The 21,511-nt window shown below is 42.1% G+C and overlaps 1 protein-coding gene across 4 annotated transcripts in view; it reads right to left on the minus strand.

The window, feature by feature from the left end:
- The window catches only part of SETBP1 (SET binding protein 1), a 268,746-nt gene that overhangs the window by 199,912 nt on the left and 47,323 nt on the right, over positions 1–21,511 (minus strand). For 3 of the 4 annotated variants that reach the window (XM_061450573.1, XM_061450572.1, XM_061450575.1), the window contains exon 3: positions 18,377–18,460. The exons of the other annotated variant lie outside the window; for it this stretch is intronic. In XM_061450573.1, the coding sequence (XP_061306557.1) occupies positions 18,377–18,460 (84 nt within the window). The remainder of the gene's footprint in view (positions 1–18,376; positions 18,461–21,511) is intronic. 4 annotated transcript variants of the gene reach the window in all.

The following is a 21,511-nucleotide window of genomic DNA, read 5'->3' on the forward strand; positions in this document are numbered from 1 at the left end:
TGTAACTTCTCTAGCACCCCAGTAGTGCACAGATGGGATCAGAGACAACACCACTACTGCTGTCAAAACACAAGTAGCAGCAATATTGACATGCTGCTGTTCAGCCACTGATCCTTTCTGGGGCCTTTCTGTCCATGGGGCTAATGACTTGCTCTTCTGGCAATCAGTTGTTAATGAATTACCAATAACAGGATGCAGACTTACCAGGTGCCCTGGGTTCAGCAGTAGGAGTCATTTTTCTCTTTCTTAGTAGCTGGTGCAATGCTGTGTTTCTGACTTTCAGCCTGGGAATAATGCTGATAACACTGATGGTTTTAGTTGTTGCTCAGTAATGTTTACTCTGACCAAGGACTTTCTCAGTCTCATGCTCTGCCAGGTAAGAGGGGAAGTTGGGAAGAAGCAGAGACAGGACACATGACCCAAACTAACCAAAGAGGTATTCCATACCACAGCACATCATGCCCAGTATATAAACTGGGGGCAGTTACCCAGAAGGGTTAGATCACTGCTTGGGTCGGGCTGGGTATCGATCAGCAGGTGGTGAGCAGTTGTATTCTCTTCCCTTTTTATTTCCCTTATCATTATTATTATTGGTGGTAGCAGCAGTGATTTGTGTTATACCTTAGTTACTGGACTGTTCTTATCAACCCGTGGGAATTACTTTCTTTTGATTCTCCTCCCCATCCCTCCGGGAGCAGGGTGAGGAAGAAGGGGGAGGAGTTAGCGAGCAGCTGTTCTGAGTGGTTCTGAGTTACCAGCTGGGCTTAAACCATGACACCAGGACCCAAGAACTTTCATGTAACCCTAGACACATTTATAAAAAAAAAACAAAACCAAAACCAAACCCAAACAAACACAAAACCAGCCAAGTCAAATGGATAATTCACTTTCCCAGAAACCTCATCCATAAGCCTACTTCAGCATCACCTGAAAGCACTAGAACAGAAAACCTGAACATACATCTAGCAGTACTTCTCTTGGACCTGAGATTGTGCCTATTAACAATACAACACTTTCACTGATATCCTGACATTGTAACTCACTTGCTGCCTTCCCTGTTCATTTGGTTTCTTTCCATGACATTGCTGTCTCTGGAAAGATGGCTGGAATGCCACTGGCACATTGACTCTCTGGGAAAGCTGGTGCTGAGGGAGGAGAGGAGGCAGCACCCTGGCTAGTTCCCAGTACATGGGGACACTTCATCTCAGAGCTTCCTGTCACTTCTAAGGGCTGGTGTGTACTGGCATAATTGGAATAGGGCATTTTAAAGATTAAAAAAATAAATAATAAGAGTCATCTTCCAAAATTATGGAAACCAGCATGGATTTAGCAATGCACTGAAAATCTCTCTCTTCTGAAATTAACTTGGTGTGAGTCTGGCATACAGAAAGGGAGGTTTCAGCATAAACACTGTGAGCTTCCACAACCCAAATATCCAAATCAAGGACTTATCATGGGAAGTGACAGGCAACCTCAACTATAATCAGGTTCATCAGCTCCATCTAAACACTTTCTTTGAAATATATCTGCAGGGGAATAAAAACAGGATGGCAAATGATTCAAGACTAAATACTCTGACATATCCTGCAATACCCTTTGCACTCTCTTTTTGACTCCAGGAAAAGCCAGGAAGCTGAGTAGCAGCTCCGTTTCCGTTCCCTTTTCACCTCCCCTCAAGAAGAGTGACTTTTAACCTTATTATTTATATTACTCTCTCATCTGCAGCTAGGCACTGCACAAACACGCGATCAGAGGGAAGTACCTGCCCCAAGGAGCCCACAGATGGGCAGAGGCAAGGAAAACATTACACTGGGAGATAAACCATTTTACTGTGTATCATGAGGAAGAGCTGGGTATATGGGCCAGCTCTCAGCTTGATGACATTATACCCCTCTTGCAGTGACACAGAGCAGCCAAGTGCCCATCTCCACGCAGCAGGCAGCATCTGCCTACAGCAGCAACCACCCACTTGGCTTCCCAGGCAAGAGAGGTCAAGCACCGGGGGGGCGTGGGGGTGCAGGTGAGCTCATCCCCTGGCCTAGTCCCTTTCTGCTGGCTTGGATGCAATTAGCTGGAGTAGTTAGAGCTACCTTGAAGTTTTTCTTAGAGCCATCACCCCTCCTATGAATCCTGTGGATGTTGGGCTTGATCTGTTCCACCAGGATTTAGAAACGCCAACCAGCTCAATGTGGGCTTGGCAAAACAAAGACCAAAATGCAACTTGAGCAGTAGCTTTAAGATTTTTATTTGGGTGTTGGGTTTTTTTTTTGGTTGTTTGGTTTGGGTTTTGGTTTGGTTTTTCTGTTTGTTTGCTTGTTTGTTTGGGTTTTGGGTGTTGTTTTTTTTTTAAAAAAAAACCTTCAACTTTTTTTATCTCTCCTCCTATCTCTCGCTTTGTAGGCATCTATACTGTCCTGGCAGTCCACAGGCTGGAAACCTTTCACCCTCTGCAGCTAGAAAGCAGGGGAATGTTTATTTTCTTCCTCTTTCTCAGACCTAATGAAAGCTTTTAAACACAAATGGCCAGAGATTCACACCTCACATCCAGAGTTTATATGAACTCACTAATAGCTCTTGGGTTTCCTGTCACCCAGTGGACATAAACAAAGCTCACAAACAATCATACCTTCCCTTAGAAACTACGGAAAAACATAAATTGCTAAACCCAGCATTGAAGTCCTTTGGTCGATAGGTTGAAAAACAAACACACATGGGTGCACACACGCACACATACAACTACCTTGCTCTCAAGTCAGTCCCTGGAATGTGTAATACAAGCACAGCAGCTGCCTATACCACTAATCTAAGGAAAAGGTCAAGGAAAGGTATGTATCCAGCATTTGCTTCAAAATACTCGTGGAGAAAGGATAATGCGGTGGGGCTTTTTCCTGTCTGTTTTCTTTCTCAGCACTTCTATGTGGCCCTTTCACATTCATGCCACCAGGAGAAGCAAACAGGGCTGCCTCTGATGCTAAAAATCACCTACATAGTCCTTTGAACCGGGTTGGGTTTGGAGGTGTTAGCAGCCAAGAAGAAGGGAAGGTATGATTTGTTTTGGAGAGGGGGTTGCTTAAATATTAAACAATGAAATGTAGTTACAGCTGCTACTCAGGAAGGATAGTGGTGATCTTGAATGAGGAAGAGATGAACCTTTTGATGTTTTGAGGTCAAAAGTAACCTAATAATAGAATCAGGTAATAAGGAAAAAAATTAGAAACACCTTATAATTTCATTCAGGGAAAAAATCTAGATTAGTCCTGTGCAAGGTAATCCTCTCTGCCTCACTCTTTGATGCAGCATTCATCAAAACCCAAGAATATTCTCTAAAGGTCACAACCCTCTAGCAATAATGCTAGAATGTGGCTTTTCCCTTTCTTCACTTCTTTACAAAAGTGGAAGGAAAACAGTAATCTTTATAATTCATGTATTGATAGCAAAATGTTTAACAGGAATTAGTCTGTGAATCTGCCTCAAAAGGTTTCCTTCTCCACCCCTATTATTTTTATTTTTTAGTAATAGATTATTTTTCTAATAGGATTAACATTACCCTCTTGGCTCCTGTGTAAACGGGTGAGTTCACCTTGCCATAAGCTGTTTCAGCTGGAACAGAGAAAAGAGATTTCTTAAATCCTTGAAGGTTTTCTTTTTTTCTTTGTTTTTTTTTAAAAAAGGTCTCCTGATGGGTTATTCTTCCCACAAACAGAGACATTTATACTGGCATCCCTCATGACAGAAACATTCTCGATGAAGGCTGCCTCAGATCCAGCAGTTAAACTTCAAGGAGAAGGTCTTGAAACAACTTAATGGGCTACAAAGCTCTTGAATTTTTATACAAAAAAATTCACACTCAAGGCCCAGACCTGCAAAAACCTGCTCACCCGGGCTGGCCAGACCTGCCTCTCTCTTCCTTCATCGTTTCTGCATGACAAACCTGTCCCCCTTCTTTTCACTCCTGCCCTATTGTTGGGGGTGATGCCTTCTAATGACCTAGCTCTACCAGCAAAAGGCTTCATTTCAATTCTGAGAGAAATGGAGAAGAGTCCTTCAGGATGAAAGGTAAGATAAGAAAACAACTTATTCCATCAAGTTAAAGAGCAGCACTTCCAGCGGAGGCAGGCCATTTGCATGCCATTCGGGTTCACCAGAAGAGATGCCCCTGTTTTTCTCCTGTCTCTGCCTCCTGGTCTTGCCAGTGGGCATGAGGCTGAAGAGAAGAGCCTACATTACACTCCAAATGCATTACTGCTCCTTGAGCACTGCTATAGGCCATCAGAATAAACTTGACAGCACTTTGAAGTCTGTAAACTGATTCCTAGGTAACTGCTTAGAGTTTCTCCCCTCCCCATGCCCCAAACAGCTTTTCATTTGATGTTCTGGCACTGAGCTAATCTGAGAAAGGATCAGAAACTCGACGCTATTGACAGTAGTGACAGGAGTGTCTCAGTGTGACAGCTGATTGAGCCTGTCTCACATTTCACTGACAAACTCAATTGCTTCAGTAAATCGAGTGAAAGTCAATACAGGCAGCTCCTCCTCAGGCCCTTGATGCATCCCCCACCTCAAGCCTTCCTGGGGGCCCCTGGACATTGCCAGTTCTTGTACGGCCCAGATGAGAACCCTATCTCTGCATGTGATGGAGAAATGGATCTGCAGCCCACGTGGGCTTAGAGGGCAGCAAAACAGTGTTTACCCTGCTGATACAAAGCTTGATTTATCTTATTTCTCCCCATTCACCATTTTCCTTTTTTTTTTTTTCAGAGAAAAGGAAAATCAAGTTCCATCATAAATCCTTAGCACAGCATTATGCTGTAACTACCATACAGTATTGGAGGTGCAAGAGTGTGGCATCTGCATGGCCATCCAACCCCAAGCAATGCCATGTGGCAGCATGTGTTAGGGATAAGAAAAGGAAATACAGGTCTGTCTGCGCTGGCATTCTGGTGTAAATAAGCAATAAAATCCATCTGTGTGGAGCAGTATCTTAGAAAGGTAGAAAAGGTGGGAGAATCAAATCAAGCCAGTTGCAGATGGCAACCTTGTATTAACAGACAGTAAGCAGGCAATTAAAGTTAGTAACTTAACAAGCTTTTTCCATGTATTAATTGTGAAGTAGAGGTGTTTGTGGCTCAGAGCTCAGAGCAACCCCAAAACCAGACAAAGCACCAGGCACAGGGAACCTGAATTTGTGCAGAAAACATCGCTGGGAGATGGGCTACATGGTGAGGAACATATGCAGGCTACTGTTTGCAAATGGAAATCAAATAGGTTGCCATTACCAATAATGAAGTTTGAGGCTGGCATGGTTTCTGTCTCTCAGATTTCAGCATGGTTTATTTTTATAGAGGCTGCTTCCTCGTGCAAAGTGTTGGCAAACAGGCTCCTGGCAGGGAGGTGGGGAGCGGGGAGAATGGGGCTTCTTGGCAAGGACACAGGAGCCTTTCCCACCTGCTGGGATGGAACAGCAAGCAGTAGAGATGGAGCTCCAGGAGAGAGAAGTGAGATTTCATGGAGACAAATGGCCAAGCTATTAATCTTGTTGACGAGAGGAGTAAGATAAGATGCAGGATCAGAGGAAGGAGAAAGTAAAATGGTGTTGAGCAGGTATTAGGTGCTGAGAGGGCAAGGGTTAAAGACAACAAGCTGAAAAATAGAGCTGTGCAAATAAAGAAATAGGCTTTCTGCTGCATGAAGTCATATGAATAACAAAAGACACCCCTACTAAATATATTCCCCCATCCCCAAACTCTTAGAGCACGTCAGGTTTTGCCTCCACTTACCCCACCCAGCAAACAGCTGAGGATACAAAAGCTACACTGTCCCACCTGCCTTAAAAGAAAACAACTTAAACGTTACAACACCTCCACCTAACCATTATGCTCTGATGCCAGGATCAACACATTGATGGGCTGCCTGTCCCACTCCTCCCTCTGCTCCCTGGCAGCTCAACACCTCAGCTGTAGCATCCTACAGGCTTCCCTCCCTCCTGGCTCCATATGGACACGTGTGCTCCCAACCAAATGACCTCATCTGGACCGGATTGAGCCTTCCAAGTCAAAATAAATACAACACATTGAAACTGGCAGTGATTTTCAAAGGTTTATGTTGAGTCCTTCTCAGTTTTCATTCAGCACTTTATACATTTTGTCTGCTACAAAATGGGAGCATTTTATATTCCCAGCTCCAATACATATTTTATGAACCTTCAGAAAAGCTGCCTCCTGTGCAGTTAATATTTTGGTCCCAAAGTTAACTGGGTAAAATGTGTATTAGTAGATTAGGCATGAAAAAAGACAGGGAAAAAAAAAAAGAAGAGGCAGGTGAGAAACGCTGTGGGGAGAAAAGTAACAGCAATGTTTGGAATGGTTCTGCAGCCAAGACAGCAAACCTGGTGTTTTTAATGGGACCACCCAAGTGAGCAAGACCTTAAGCTCTTACTCACGTGTGCTATGTTCACTACAGTGTAATTCAAAGTCCAGAGGGGAGTGAGAAGAAGTAGTAGTAGGGTTTAATAAGGTCTTAGCAGATGAGAGAAAGCACTGGGTCCTCATCAAAGTTCGTTCCTAAACTTGCCAGCAGAATATCATGTGATCCCAAGTCCAGTTCAATGAATGCAGGCGCAGGGATACCGTGTTGCTGGAGCAAGCTGTGACTGCCTGGGCTTGCCAGAAGTCAACCACTGTTCATTAGCTTCTCCTGAATCTACAGTTGTTGTATTTTTTCTGGAGGTAACACCACCTCCTCTGCGTATATTTCTGACTCCCAAACAAAATAAAACAAACCCAACAAACCCCCAGATCTCTTCTGAAGCTGCTTAACAGAATAGCATGTGAACTTGTGGTATCTTCTCCAAACAACCTATAAGGGAAACCTTCCTTTGTTTTAAAGCCATTAGTTAATGCAACCCCAGTCCTTTATGTGTTATGAATAGTTCAATTGGGTTGGCTGAGTCAGGTCTGAGGTTCATTTCCAGTTCATAATTACAAATATTGCCATTGAGGGAATGCTATTTATGATGCTCTAGTTGCCAAGGTAAGACAAACCAAGAAGTAATAAAGAGACCTTTAGAAGCTACTTAAAATAAGCAGACAGTTGGGTGATACAACATAGCACCCAACTGTGGCAAAACCAGGTGCTTAGATTATAGCCTTCTCCAGTCTAACTGAAACACTCCTATCACCAAAAGCCTATGGTTAGATTTAGCAATGGCACCTCCAAGGACAGAGCAATAGCCATGTGCAGGATTGGCTGTATCAGCATCCTTTCTGGGATTACACTGGCTGTAACCTAGCCTCTAGGAAAGATGTGTAACAGCAGACAAGGGAGGAGGGGTACAAATGGTAGGGGGAGAAGACAGCAAAATCTGGCTCCCAACATGAAATATTTAAGCCCTAAACTTCAGTGGGGATATGATCCTACCCTGCAGCATCAGGGTTTTTTTTCCACAAAATTAGAAAGAAGGAGTTTTCCTGGTGTCACTGCAGGCCACAGAGGACAAATCCAAATGACAGGGCTTAAGTTATGAATATGGAGAATTAGAGATGAGAAGTAAAGCAGCTTATAATGACTCTCCCGTTTGCTCTTTGGAATACAGGCTTCAGTATTGATTTTGAAATGCCCTGCCTTCATCCTAGCAGCTTCTTCAAAATGAAGCTTGAGAGTTTCTTCGCCTTGCAGCCTCTTCAGCATGATTTGATAACAATAAAAAGGGAATATAAAAGCTTTTGCAGGCTGTTATTCATCAGGAATCATTCCCTCTTTTTTTTTCTAAGTACAACCACTGACCTCTGGGGAGAATGCTGAAAGAGATACTTCAATTGACTTCCTTACAAAGATAGCTGTGGTTCAAATCAGAGCCTCTGTTTCTGACACTGCCAGTGGAGGGAAGTATAGAAGCCTCAACAACATGTCAATCAGTCAGTCATCTGAAATCAAACCATAGGAGGGCCCTGCAAAAAGCTTGCAACAGCTCTAACCTTGCAACACCAGGGAACACAGAGCTCATGGAAAGTGGCTACCATCTCCTTATCACCCTGTTTACCTAGATACTCAGGCAGCCTCCAGACATGTATTCAAGTCATGGCCCTATAGACAAAACAAGTATCCATATCCAAATGGGAATTTTCACACCATTATTGTGATCATTATCACAAGTTTTCCCATGCCTACAACGTGACAAGGTAAAAGACCAAGCAGCCAAGGGTGTACTGAGAAGGACATAGGGTTGTGAAAGTTAACTTTATCCTTTTTTCTGACCTCAGCTTCAGGATAAGGTAATCACATCTCCCACTCAGTTGCAAAACATTTTGAGCTCTTTTTAAAGGGCTTGACATCAACTTCCAAAATAGTCATGATAGGCATCTTTGGTAGGATAAAAGACAGGGCCTCATCCTTCAATAGCTTTTCCCTGTTTGCACAGTCTCAGTGTTGTGCAGGTAGAACCTAACCTGTTCCAACAATGGAGTGAAATAACTATTCTGTCAAATAACTCACGTCCTTGAAGAGATAAGGTTAAGGAAAACTAAGGTGAAATAACTTGGCTAAGTTTGTAGAACACATCAGCGTTAGAGAACAAGAGCGGATTTCCTGGCCGCCTACACTAATACTCAGCGGCTAAACTGATCCTCCTGCCCTCCATAAACAAACTTCGCTACCTGATGTGAAGGACAGTGAAGTTTCCTGTGGCTTTTCATTTTCCTCTCTGTATTTTTTCTCAACAAGAGAAAAGCCATTAATATTCAATCATTCCTGCATGTAAGATGCAGTTGCTAAAATGGTTTTGCACTTAACATCTTCCAGTTGTAGACTAGATTGATGACACTTAAAATGTGCCCATGAGCCATAGCAGAATGATCCCATTACAGAAGTGCCTTAGTAATGCTGTGTTAGTTAAGGTTATGTTGTCTGGTTTTGAGGGTTTATAACCCAGCTGTGAATATATACTCCAGGCTGAACCATTGCAGAGGCGATTTAGTCCTACAGGGAATCATACGGCTTTTTCTTTTATTTTTTTCCTACTTCAGATCAGATTTTTGTCTGGTTCTTTTTATGATACAACAAAAAAAAAGAATAAAACAACCCTCTGTCAGGATGCTGCTAGCAGGATACATGCTGCTTTTCAAGCCTGTATTAACCTACCTCAGGCAAGGCCTTCACCACACTAATATCCAAGTACTCCCCAGTCTTTAACATGAAGGATATCCATGCTGCTTTCACTGCTTTATAAAGAGAGCAGAGGTCTTGTGGGAATTAAACCACGTGTCTGGTTGTGTATGAAACCTGTGGCAGACTGAGGGTCTGAACCAGCATCTCTGAAGGGTGAGCTGACTCCATGGACACTGAACTATTTCTTCCTCCACCTGCTATAAAGACTTTCAAACTATAGCTTGAATGATCTCTCTGCTGCACAAGGGATTTTGGTTTTCCTCTTCTACAAAGACCATTTTGGTTACATTTTTATTTGACAGAGCTTTCAGAGTGTTTTTTTTTTCAGGAGGTGATGTTTTAAAAACTGATTTTGACATACGTGAGGAAACTTTAAACCCAAGGTACACAGGTATCTGAGGCTGCCATGTCTTTCACCAAACCAGACTTGTATGCACAAACAAGAAACTTACAAAATGGGGCATAATAGAGAGTTGTCCTGGGTTCAGCAGTAGCAGTCATTTTTCTTCTTCTTAGTAGCTGGTGCAGTGCTGTGTTTTTGACTTTCAGCCTGAGAACAGCACTGATAACACCAACGTTTTTAGTTACTGCTCAAATCTTTAGTCTGACCAAGAACTTTCTGAGCCTCATGCTCTGCCAGGGAGGAGAGGAAGCTGGGTGGAAGCAGAGACAGGACACCTGACCCAAAATAGCCAAAGAGGTATTCCATACCACAGCATGTCATGCCCAGGATGTAAACTGAAAGTTACCTGGAAGGGCTAGTTCACTGCTTGGTCAGGCTGGGTATTGGTGAGTGGTGAGCAGTTGTATTCTCTTCCCTTATTATTTCCCTTATCATTATTATTACTGGTGGTAGCAGTAGTGATTTGTGTTATACGTTAATTACTGGACTGTTCTTATCTCAACCCATGGGAGTTACATTCTTTCAATTCTCCTCCCCATCCCTCTGGGAGCGGGGGAATGAGGAAGGGGGGGAGTGAGCGAGCGGGCTGCGTGATTCTGAGTTACTGACTGCACTTAAACCATGACAAGAGTGAAAGGATATAAGGAACAGAAGACTATATAGATGGAGCAACACAAAAATCTTCTTATCAGCATGGTGAACTCAACAGCAGAACAGGCTCCCACAAGAAAATCAAGAAGAGTCATGGTCTGAGCTGCTGGGAAATTCAACTGAATGAATTTTCCATCAAAAACTCATGTTATGACTGAGTATTTGCTGAATCCAGTTCTATACAGTTCTACACAGATGACCTGCTGAGGTTTAAGACCTGAATTTCATCTTGTCCTGACAATGACTTTGGTACAATGTGAGCAGAAGGAGGGTGCAACCTACCATCATACTGCTTGGGTAGCATTTTGCACCCATGCAGAGATAAGTGTGAAGTGCACCACAAAGTTGCAAGCACAACACTCCAACCAACGAGCAGGTCCTTATCTCCATCTGCCACCCTCCACAAAGCCTTCTCACTTTCCTTGCTCCTCACAGCTCTCAGCAGTTCCGAGCAGGCCGTTCAGTTTGCAGGAATCTCAGAGAGATAAGATCTGTATTCATGTGGCACCTGTCATCAGAAAGGTGGCTGACTGATACTGACCCTGCCATGGTGTCTTCACACACTGGCATCTGCTAAAGAAAAATGAGAACAACAGAGTGGGAAAAGAAGAAAATGCAGCCAGAATGCCAGAGAGTGATGAGGCGAGATGGTCCTTACAACCAAATGGACAAGTCCAAATCTTCAGCTATGTCTTTTTCTTATTCATCTACATGTTTTCCCTGCCCTGGTTGAGTTCTGTCACAGCAGGTAACCTGGTAACATGGAGGGCATGTGATCGCTTGGAGCAGCTGAGCAGTGCAGCTTCTCTCTTCCAGTTCTTTCTCTCTTTGCCTGTGTAGACGTATCAGTGAAAACAACAAAATAGTTACTAGTGCTCCCTGGGACTGCGGAGCCTGAAATGACATGAGACAGCATTTTCTTCACCTGCTTTAGTTCTTTTTGCTTGTTTGCCTTTGAGGAGTATAAATAACCCTTTCAAAATCAGGATTTGAGGCTGACGATGACAATTGATAACACTAATTTTTTCACATTTGAAGCACTTTCCGTTCAGTGGGGTCTCAAATTGCTTTTCCAAACTGTCCAGCTTCCCTTCATCCACCACCAAAATGAACCTACCTCAAAGTGGAACGAAGGGCCCGTCAATGCAAGGTGGCAATACACGTACACATCAATTTAGGGCAGAAAGTGAAGAATAATGCACCCCACTGAAGGCACAGGGTCAAGTCCAGTTGGCAGAATACGTAACGTGAATGAAAGCCTGGACAAAACATCATCACTAGGACTTGCATGCTCCAACTCAGGAGGGAAAGTGTCATGGGATCATCAGTCATTAGAAGAGGTCAGAGCCCTAAGTTTTACAACTTGAATAGGGGCAGGGCACTTTGTTAAAGCACACATTTAGAACTGCATCAAAAGAGAGAAAAAAAAAAAAAAAGCGATATGCTGACTGCCATTTCTGAAGACTTTCCTTTAAAAAAAAAATATTTTTTTTTTTGGTTCCCCCCTCCCTTCCTGCAGAAAGGAAAGGCTCTATTGAGCTTCAGTCCACACTATGCTTCACTTTACAGGAAGCCCAACCCATTTTGAAGTTAATATGAACTGCAAGAGGAGTACACAAGGTGGGAAATTCTTGAAGTGAGTACAAGACTATTCATAAAATGAGTGAGAAAAGGAAATAAGTGATTACAAAAGGTCATTAGAAATGTCAGCTTACCAATGGCATTGTATGAAGGGAGGTGTAACCCACTGCAAAACAAACCTATTACAGCTGAACTTGCAAAAGACACCCATAACCTCAACCTCTTTTGTTTGGAAGCTTACATTTAGGAAGTTTCTTTCATAACACTATGCCTCTAAAACTTACATAAATCCCAAGAATGGGCACTTACCCACCCAACTTCTATTTCACAGCTGCTTCAATCCTACACAACAGATGAATGAAACCAAACAACTTTCCCAGCCACCAGGAATACAGATGCTTAGCACTAGATTCAGCAATTACCAAAGCACAACTGCTGTATGAAACTGGGAGGTCCAGGGAAAAGGCAGCTGGTGAGTTTCTCACTCGAATACCTCTTGTCCTCAACCAGATTCCATTGAGAGGAAGAGATTCCCAGGTTAAAAAAAAAAAAAAAAAAAGTTTTCTGAGATGTAGAACACTTTTTTCCCCCTACAGCACTACCAGCAGCAAGAAAATTCTGGTGGGTGAATGGCAAATGAAAGGTGGTTCACCTTCCTGAGGCCAACACTCATATCACGGGGAGAAAAACACTCTGGACAGGCAGCAGGAACAAGATGCAGATGTATTACAGAGTGAGTATTTTGGAAAGTAAAATTGATGGCATGAGAGTAATAGCAGAACCACAGCATTTGCTTTTTATAGGTACCAGTGCCAAAAGGGATGTGTTTATCAGTGGTGCTGTATGTATCTCAAATGATTGGATGTTCTAGGACAGATTTCTATTGTCCCATGTTCACTGTATGATCACCTAGCCTGCTTTATTCAATGAACAAGATATTTTTAAGGATGTTTTATTGCCCAGGCACCTCAGACATTTAACATCCTCTCTTTTTGTACTTTATTTGTTGTGTTAGCTTTTTATAACCTGTATAGAATCCAATTATTTTTTTCCAGATTCAAATTCCACCATGAACTCAGAGCAGGAGACAGCAGACAGCATATCTTCACTCCCCCAGTTCTCTCCTGCTTTCTTCCACCCACGTACTTCCAAGTTACCCAATACTTCAGTTTATTTTTATTACTGTTACTTCTTTTAGCAGAGAGAAACAGTAACCGTGGGGGTGAGAGCCAGACTCTCTCAGACGGAGTGCGGGAGCCTTTGCACTCCCTCATTTTGTGCTTCAGTGCATTTCTTGCTGACAAGTGGAAGAATGCAAGGGAGAGCCAGTGAAGCAAAGGCAGATTCTCTGAAACCTGGTCTCAGCTCTCTACTACACCCTCAACAGATATTACAGTGCTGGCTGCCAAAAGAACTTAGCACCGACACAGTTCAGGCCAGGCCAGTTAGCTATTTAAAGAGGAGGGTTTATTTATATACTTTTCACCCTCCTTCTCTCTCCTCCAAACTCCTTCCCTTCCCTCCAAACTCCCCCTTTATTTTTTAAGACGGGAAATTACCAGTAGCCCTGAGCACATAAAATTTGACAGCGGTTTACCAGATAATTTGTACTGGTCCCTTTGTCTTTGCTGGTACTTTTATTCTTCAATAAATTCCTTCAACCATTAAACAGTGTTACTCCCACAACAGCTTTGGCAGAGATCAAAAGAGTGTGGCAGGTTTCCTCCAAAGTTCGGCTGCTGTCTTCAAGGTACTAAAGAGCTAGATGGAGACAAAAGACGTTTTTCTTTCCTTTGCTCTCTTCCAAAGACTTTTTTCCCTTGATTTCCATACACACAATGAAAACATTTAAAAAAGTAGTTAAGGTGGATTTGGGGGAGTGGGGGGGGAGGCGTGGGGGTGGGGCTGGGGAAAACGGTTGCAATCCAGTACTTAACATAACTGTGCTTTTGCTGAAATAATGATGACATCCATTGATAGCACTGCCTCACCTTCTTAAAAAGAACCTGTACTGCTAGGAAAACCAGAATAATTATGAATTTATGAATTAAACTACTGTCTACTCTTAGCAGTATATATATATATATATATATATATATGCAGAGCTACAATCCCCTGTCCAATAAGCTGGGGTGTGAAGCTGGACTCCTCACAACTTTGCACATGAGGCGAACAGTGCTGCATGCTTACCTCAACAACACAGTGTTTTTTCCAAGGAAACCAGAAATACTCAAAAAAGGTGGCTGGTTTGGGGTTTACTTGGTACAACTGGAGTCCCAGACGGCAAAGCTCATCTGCCATCTTGTCAGTTGTTGACACCTGCTACAACCACCAGAATAGACCTTAAAACCCGATCCTTGCAAGGAATGCACATCCATTATACGCATATATATACTTACGCTGGGATCTAACTAAGCTAAAAAGAAAGAAAAAAGAAATCAAGCAGAAAAATAAAAAAGTTTCAGAGAGATTATTTCATCCCCAACACTGAATTCAACATTTGGGAAGAGCCAAACTCTTGGGAGAATTCAGGGGGAAAAGAGGACACTCAGATGAGGCCGAAGAAGCCCACAGGGGAAGCTGCCTATTTCATTTCTGGGACGTGAACTATGCGTGTCTATTTTTAGTTTTGAACTGAGTTCCCCTGTCTCCTGCCAGAAGTCCTGAGCCCTGTGCCGGTGCAATGAGAGCAGTGGCCCAGCAATCCCTTAATAGCTATTACTTCTTAATAAAGAGCAACACTCAGGCAAGGGATGAGGTTACTGTTGGAGGGGTCATGATTAATAATGATTAATCTGATCCTTGACAACATGAGCTGGATCCACCATTGACTAAATAATTACTCTGCAGCATGGATACCGTTTCCAGAAAAGGCATACATTTGTCATATTAAAACCAAAAACAAACACACAGAAGGACAGGAGGACCTCACTTCTCAGTAACACTCAAGCTCACACGAGCCACCAGAAAAGTTAAGCAAAGAGAAAAAAGAAAAAAAATCAAAGGACAAGATCAGTTAAACAATAATGAGCTGCCTACTTTTTGGTAGAAGGAACAGAAAACAAACAAAACTAAACCCTGAGAAGGCAGAGCTGCATGTGCTCATAATATGGAGTACTCTGCTACTTCTGGTTCTCAACATTATGTGTAGTGTTAATATGTGCATTGTCCACCTGCACATTTTTTTCCCTGTTTTTAAATGACATTTTTCTTTCCTCAGAAAGTACACAAATTAAATTACTACCCAAAAAACATCTTTCCTGCTTTATGTTAATATATGACTTTGCACAAGGAAATCATAGTTCAGGATTGCCATTCTTACGCAACATTCACCTCAAACAATAAGAAACAGTATAATAATTTATAGGGAGGCCTAAATTACTGGGAAACTAAAAACCACTCTGAAGAGCATATAGGAACCTTACAATTACAGTAGGATGTTTGCGGTGCAGAGAGCTGGTTCTGGGCTTTGGAGCATGGATGAATTTCATTCCCACAAAGCACACAGACATCTGGCAAACAGTGCCAATGGCAAGCAAGGACATGACGGGATTGCTGCCAAGAAGTAGCCTGTTTTGGCAACTCCTCTCAGTCATCCCATTGCACCACCCCAAAGCTTCATCAAGAACATCCATGGAGGATGGAACGCAAGCTCTTCAGCTGTATTCTCTTCAAGGTTTTCAAAGCTTTTGGTGGATTTACATTACACTGCTTAACCTTTCACCTCATCTTGTAGGGTTTGATTTAGACTGGAGGCCACACAACACAGGCCACCAGCCCCTCTCCTGCTCTGGTGCAAATCCAACATAAAGGTTGGGTTCCTTGTGACTGTTGTGAAATCCCAATCCCATGTGAGACTGTTTGGATGTCTGCCATCAATAGCATTGGCGCCAGGATTTACACTCCGGTGACTTGCACCATGGAGAATACCATGTACATAGGTGCCTTTGGATGCCAGGCTCAGGGGAGCAGATCTCAGATGAAGGAGGTAAAGGTGCTGTCTCTTCTAGAGGCTTACTGGAGAAATGCCAGTAAATGAAATCCTCAGCAATGGGGTCATGACTTGGTCCAGCTGTGGATTTTCACTGGTGCGGCAGTGTGTCTAGGACTTTTTGCTAGTTTCCAAATTGACTTGAAATAATGGAAAAAAAAAATAAATCTTGGCAAAGCATTATCTTTCACAAAAAATATTCAGCCAAAAAGTAGCTGGTTAGTCCCAAAACTTTCAATAGTTAATGGTATAAACTCCACACACCTATTTATATGTACATTCATGAAAATTAAAACTAAGTTGCATTTTCATACACTTTTACAGAGGCATCACAGGAAAACCCACTACAAGATGACAAGAAAAGAGGAAACAGAAAAAGTCCCTAACAACAACAATGAAGGTAAACCTTTAAAATCTGAGACACAGCGCAGTGCAGGAGGGGGGGGATAAAGCTCTGCAAATAAAACTAAATCCAGTGCAGTGTTTTTCCCCTTCACAAAGTGAAACAAGCTGTTCCTAAAATAATGCTTCCTCGGTTTTCTGGCAATTAGTGTCCTGAAGGATTACCCTACAATCATTGGAAAGTGTTTGCCTTTCCCAGCCGATGTCACCATAGAAGTCTGTGTTTATCTACAAGTCCCAGGGGATAATTTATAAGATGAGCTGAGGTCCTGCATTCACAGACAAATGTTCCGCATTGCCACCCACCCTCCTATACTAGTTTCCTCCCCATCAACCTCCTGTCGAAATACAGACAAGACCATGTCGGGGCACAACAAATGAGCTTTACAGCCTCTGGAGTAAGCATTTCCCCCATAGTTTGGCTGATACAACAAAAAAAGATTTACTGAGATGGTCAACACACCTGATTTCAAAAATTGTATTTCAGAAAGTAACCAAACACAAAGAATAATTTATCACTGCGCCAGAAAACATAAAAGAGAATGGGATGTTTTTTGACTCCAAAACCTGTTACCTACCCTATAATTAAACTATAGCAACCAGTGAGTTTTAGGTCCCACATTCAGGGTTTGTTAAAGATAGTGTTTTGCAAAACCTCTCTGCAATCAGTATGTTCCCACTTAATGATTAATCTCTACTAAAAGCAGTTTAGCGCTGCTTTAGTCCTGTTATAAATCAAGAGTGATTCAACCAGAGTACATCAAAATACAATAGACTAAAATGGGTGAAATTGTTAATTTCTAAATTTTTTTTCCTGATGTGTTTGAACATCAACATGAGAAAATTAAGCTTGTATTTGAGAGAATGGGAAGCTATTCTTTAAATAAAAGTAATACAAATCCTTTTCTTGATGGTGAACTGATAGGATAGCTGACAACAAATTTGTCATTTTGAAAATACTAATTAAAGAAAAAAAAATTTACTGAACGAATCAATGCTACAAAGCATTTATAAGTGTGACCAATATTCCTCACAACAGAACCTACTGAAGGATAGATAGATAGTAACAGACATTAACAAAATGAGACTCTGAGATACTGTTATTAGCTAAGGTTGTTGAACATGCAGGTTGGAAATGAAAAACATTTTTTCCTCCTGACAATTCATCTCTTTTCCCACCAGTAAATTATCAGGAGTTCCTGGAGCTTTGTGGACATTGAATCTGCTCCACGCCTGTACATGGTCGCAGGTTGCTCACAAGGTACATTTGAGAGCAAAGGTATTTGATATTTGAGATCAACTGCTTCTCACTATCACATTTTACATTAGATGAACCAATATTTATAAAATGTTTCTGCTCAAATAAACTTTTGTTTCATTTTTGGAGAAAATGATCTCTGGATTTAAACTTTTCTTTAGATACAAAGCCACAAGGCCATAATAACTGAAAACTTGACAGGGACAAACTTGGCTAGTCTGAATGGTAGAAGGTAGGAAGAGGCCACCAGCTACCTGTTGCTCGGAGTACAGTCAGAGGCAAAATGGTAGGAGGTTGGAAGAGACCACCAGCTGCCTGTTGTTCAGAGTGCAGTCCACCTTGCTTGCAATTACTGGACCTTACAAGTAATCCCACTGACATCAATTTGACCAATTTTAGAATAAGGGACTATTCATTCCAAGTAATGAATATTGAATCCTGGCCATTGGTTTGTGAACAAGTTTTTACATGTCTATCATAAGGAACCTCAATGTTCTCGTGATGGTGACACTTACAGAACAAAGGCATGCGGCAAAAGGCATGTTTCTCTGTAATTACTGCCCATCCAGGCAGCTACAGTGTGAGACCAAAGCTTTCATGCATTTAGCCAGCAAGGAAGTGCAATATTCTTTAAGAAAGGCATTGCCTGGAATGTTTTTTTATAAAGGAACAGAATTCATGAATAAATAAACCAGATGGGAATAAGCCAGGTTAGGGCATTAACAGCTCCTAGTGCAATGAATCCTGATCTTGCTTGAGGGTTTCTTGACAAATAACAAATACAAAAACGCTAAAGTTGTACCATTGCCAGCCATGCCAAGGACTCTTGTTTGTGTCCAGGAATGCTGATATACAACAGCACAGTTCAAATCAACCAGATGTTAACACATTCTTTTATTTCCACAAGTTAAGGTACATATTGACTGACCTGATCCAAGTCTTTCACTTGAGCATTTTTCCCTTTTCTGCAGCCACAACTCATAAGCAGTTTCGCATCTCCAATGACTTTTCCCTATAAGAGATAAGTCAAGAAAAATATTAGCACAATCTGAACCACTGAAGAACAAGAGGCTTGTATTTCTGACCAGAAGCAGAGAAAGAAAGGGCATTATGGAAGCCTGTGGACTCATCCTGCATTGTTGGGAGATACCCTTCCACAGCATCATAGCTTCCAAACTATCAAGAAGACTTCCCCAAAGCCCGGTAATCACAGCATCAAGGATGTCACATAAGCACAGACAGAAGGGAAGCAAGGCATGTAGAAAAACACAGTGAGAATACAGGCAAGTCATGCTGAAAAGGAACATTATTTTAATCAAATATCTTCATATGCATACATGAATAGGAACAAGTCTATCATAGTTAGAGATTACAATTACCAAACAGGAGTGTCTTGAGATAAAGCTCATTTACCAGCATTTCTACCCACCCTCACCAAGGTAGTGCTTGCGTGCTTTCAATGTAAAGATTTAGTGAAATAAAGTCTACAGGTGTGACTTGCCCTTATGATTACATATAATGAGGTCCATATAACCACTGACAATTCTTTGCCAGGAATCCAATAGCCCACCCTCACCCAACACTGCTGGTGCAGACCCTGCAACATCAATAACATGCTGGGGCCAATAGAAATTTACAAAGAAACAGGGTCCCCTCGCTCTCTTTTTGCCTATAACCAACAGTTTGGAAAACTGAGCCTAACACCTTCTTTTGGTTGACAACCCATCAGATTGACTGTTAGCAGCAAGGCCCTTTTTGTTAACATGGTTCTTTTCCTGGGGATTATGAGAGTTGCTTTGGTCCTTCAACAAACCTTTTTGGAGCATATCAGACCTGGACGTCTTGATAAATCACCATGGCAGAAAGGGGCTGGGATTCCAGGTTTGGTCAAAATGGCCCTTGAACTCAAACAGTAGCACAGCCAACTGAGTCCCCACAAACCCATCACAATTACTTTTTTCCTATAGACACACATAAAGACATTGCCTTTTCTTCAGACTTTTGCTGTCCACAGCTGAAAAACACTCTCAGCATCTGCTGGGCAACAGAGTGAGAATCTGCTTGTGTGCACCCACAAAGAGGCACGAGATTTCAGCTGGATGAATTTATATAGAAAAGGAGACTTTAACACTAAAACAGTTAATGAGTTTCGCAAAGTGGAAGTGCTCTGCCCTAAATGAACAGGAAGGGAAAAGGCAGGATTAAAAGGGATTGCAGCTATTGCTCAATGTCAGGGCACAGCGGAGAGGTGACCCTTGGTGACAGGAGTTACAAAGAGGCAGGTAAACTTCTGGTCACCTCAGAAGTGCCTGCAACCTGCCAGGTGTGGTGAGGTCTCTTATGTGGTGACCCCAGCATCTTACAAGTCCCAGCAAGGTCAGATAATGTGCAAAAATTGTCTTTTCTCTGCCTTTCAAAAGAGATCCTGAGTAGAAAAAGACACTGAAAAGTCTGTGCCTACACCTGATACCTAACCAAAACTCTCAGTGGGCTGCTGACTGTAGCCTGTCAAACTTCAAGGTTTTCAGGGGACTACTTCCAACTGGTATCCTCTACCTGTGACTCCCACCTATCAAAGGTACTTTGCTCTTGCCCCATTACTGCAGTCCTAGTCTGTAATCTCTTAAACTCAAAAAACATTTCCCAGAAAGAAGTGATTAAAGTAAAATTTAAGGCAATAGTGTTAAATTATTACAGTAGAGATATGAAATTGAGGCACAGGGAGATACTTGTCTGTCTAAACAAAGAAGACTTTCTAGACACAATACAGGACATGAAACAAATTAGAGATACAAAAGGAGGTAAGAAAGACCCACACATTTCCTAACAGGCAGCTGTTGGACAGCTGGGATACCTTACGGTGCCTATGGCAACAACATACACCTGTGTTTAGGAAACCATTTCCATACATGACTTACTGATTCAGTATTCACTGTAAAGTCTTTCTGTTGAAAAAGATACTCCAGCCCTTTTTACATCACAAACCAAAGTAAAACTACCATTTTAAAGCCCTTCTCTGCCTTAGGGTATTCTGTCATGCAACCTGAGCTCACAGCAAACCATGGCCGTGTTCTCTTGTCTGGCTGAAAACATCACCAGCAGAAAGAAATGGCAATATGCTGCCTATAACCACCTGGGAAATCAAGAACAGAGGGGAATATGAACCCAAAACTTGATAATTTTTAATTTTTCCCTGACAGGATACAAATGCAAGGGCTTTTCCATTTCCTGAAAAAAGTAAGTGAAAGCAATGCACTGGATGAATAACCCCCCCACATCCTTTTCCATCTGCAGACACACCTCTACTAATACTCATTGCTTGAATTAGCTACTACCTCCACCTTTTTTTAGGAAAGCTTATTATGCGCAGAGGCTTAATTTAGGGATAGGTGTCTAACATTAGGCAGATAAGTTGAAAGGCAAGGAAAAAAAAAGCATATGGACAACATTTGCAGCCAGTCGCAACTCCGTTCAAGAGCAGATGGAGGCCTTGTCATTCAGGGGTTTCCTTGCATACACCAAGCAGTTCAGCGGGGATAGCAAAAGGGGCTTCTGTTTGGATGCTTGTCTGGAACCAGATTAGAAGAAAGCACGCTTTTCTGCAGCACACGCCTTGTGTTACATTAAACATGCATATGCAACTTCAGCTTTTATTCAGCGATCTGAAACAGAGCCCTCCAGGGTGCTAAGGGTCAGTGAGTTTTTGTTTGTTTATCTGCATGTTATTTTACAGTTTCTAGTGCCCAAAGAGTCTGATAAGAAATTAAAACACCTCGCTCAATCTATCCTGCTGTGGTTATTGCCTCCTAATACATCCGTCCCTCCTCCATCCACCAGTGCCTGATGCTTACAGAGGAGCGATAGGAGAACACTGCAAAGAGACAAGCTTCATCTCACTGGGTAGGTGTTTGGTCTTAATTTATAGAGCATAATCCCATGTTTTGTGGTGTTTTCATGAAAGGATTTAGGAGAAGTACATTGATCTTCAGAGCTCATAGATGTATTGCTAAATGATCTTCTGCTGCCTGCTCTTGATACGATTTTCTAGTTTAGAAGCAGCTAT

The sequence above is a fragment of the Pezoporus flaviventris genome, unplaced genomic scaffold, assembly GCF_033815535.1.
Source record: "Pezoporus flaviventris isolate CSIRO_AGI_PZ_B2104156 unplaced genomic scaffold, CSIRO_AGI_Pfla_v1 ptg000010l, whole genome shotgun sequence".
Classification (NCBI taxonomy): domain Eukaryota; kingdom Metazoa; phylum Chordata; class Aves; order Psittaciformes; family Psittacidae; genus Pezoporus; species Pezoporus flaviventris.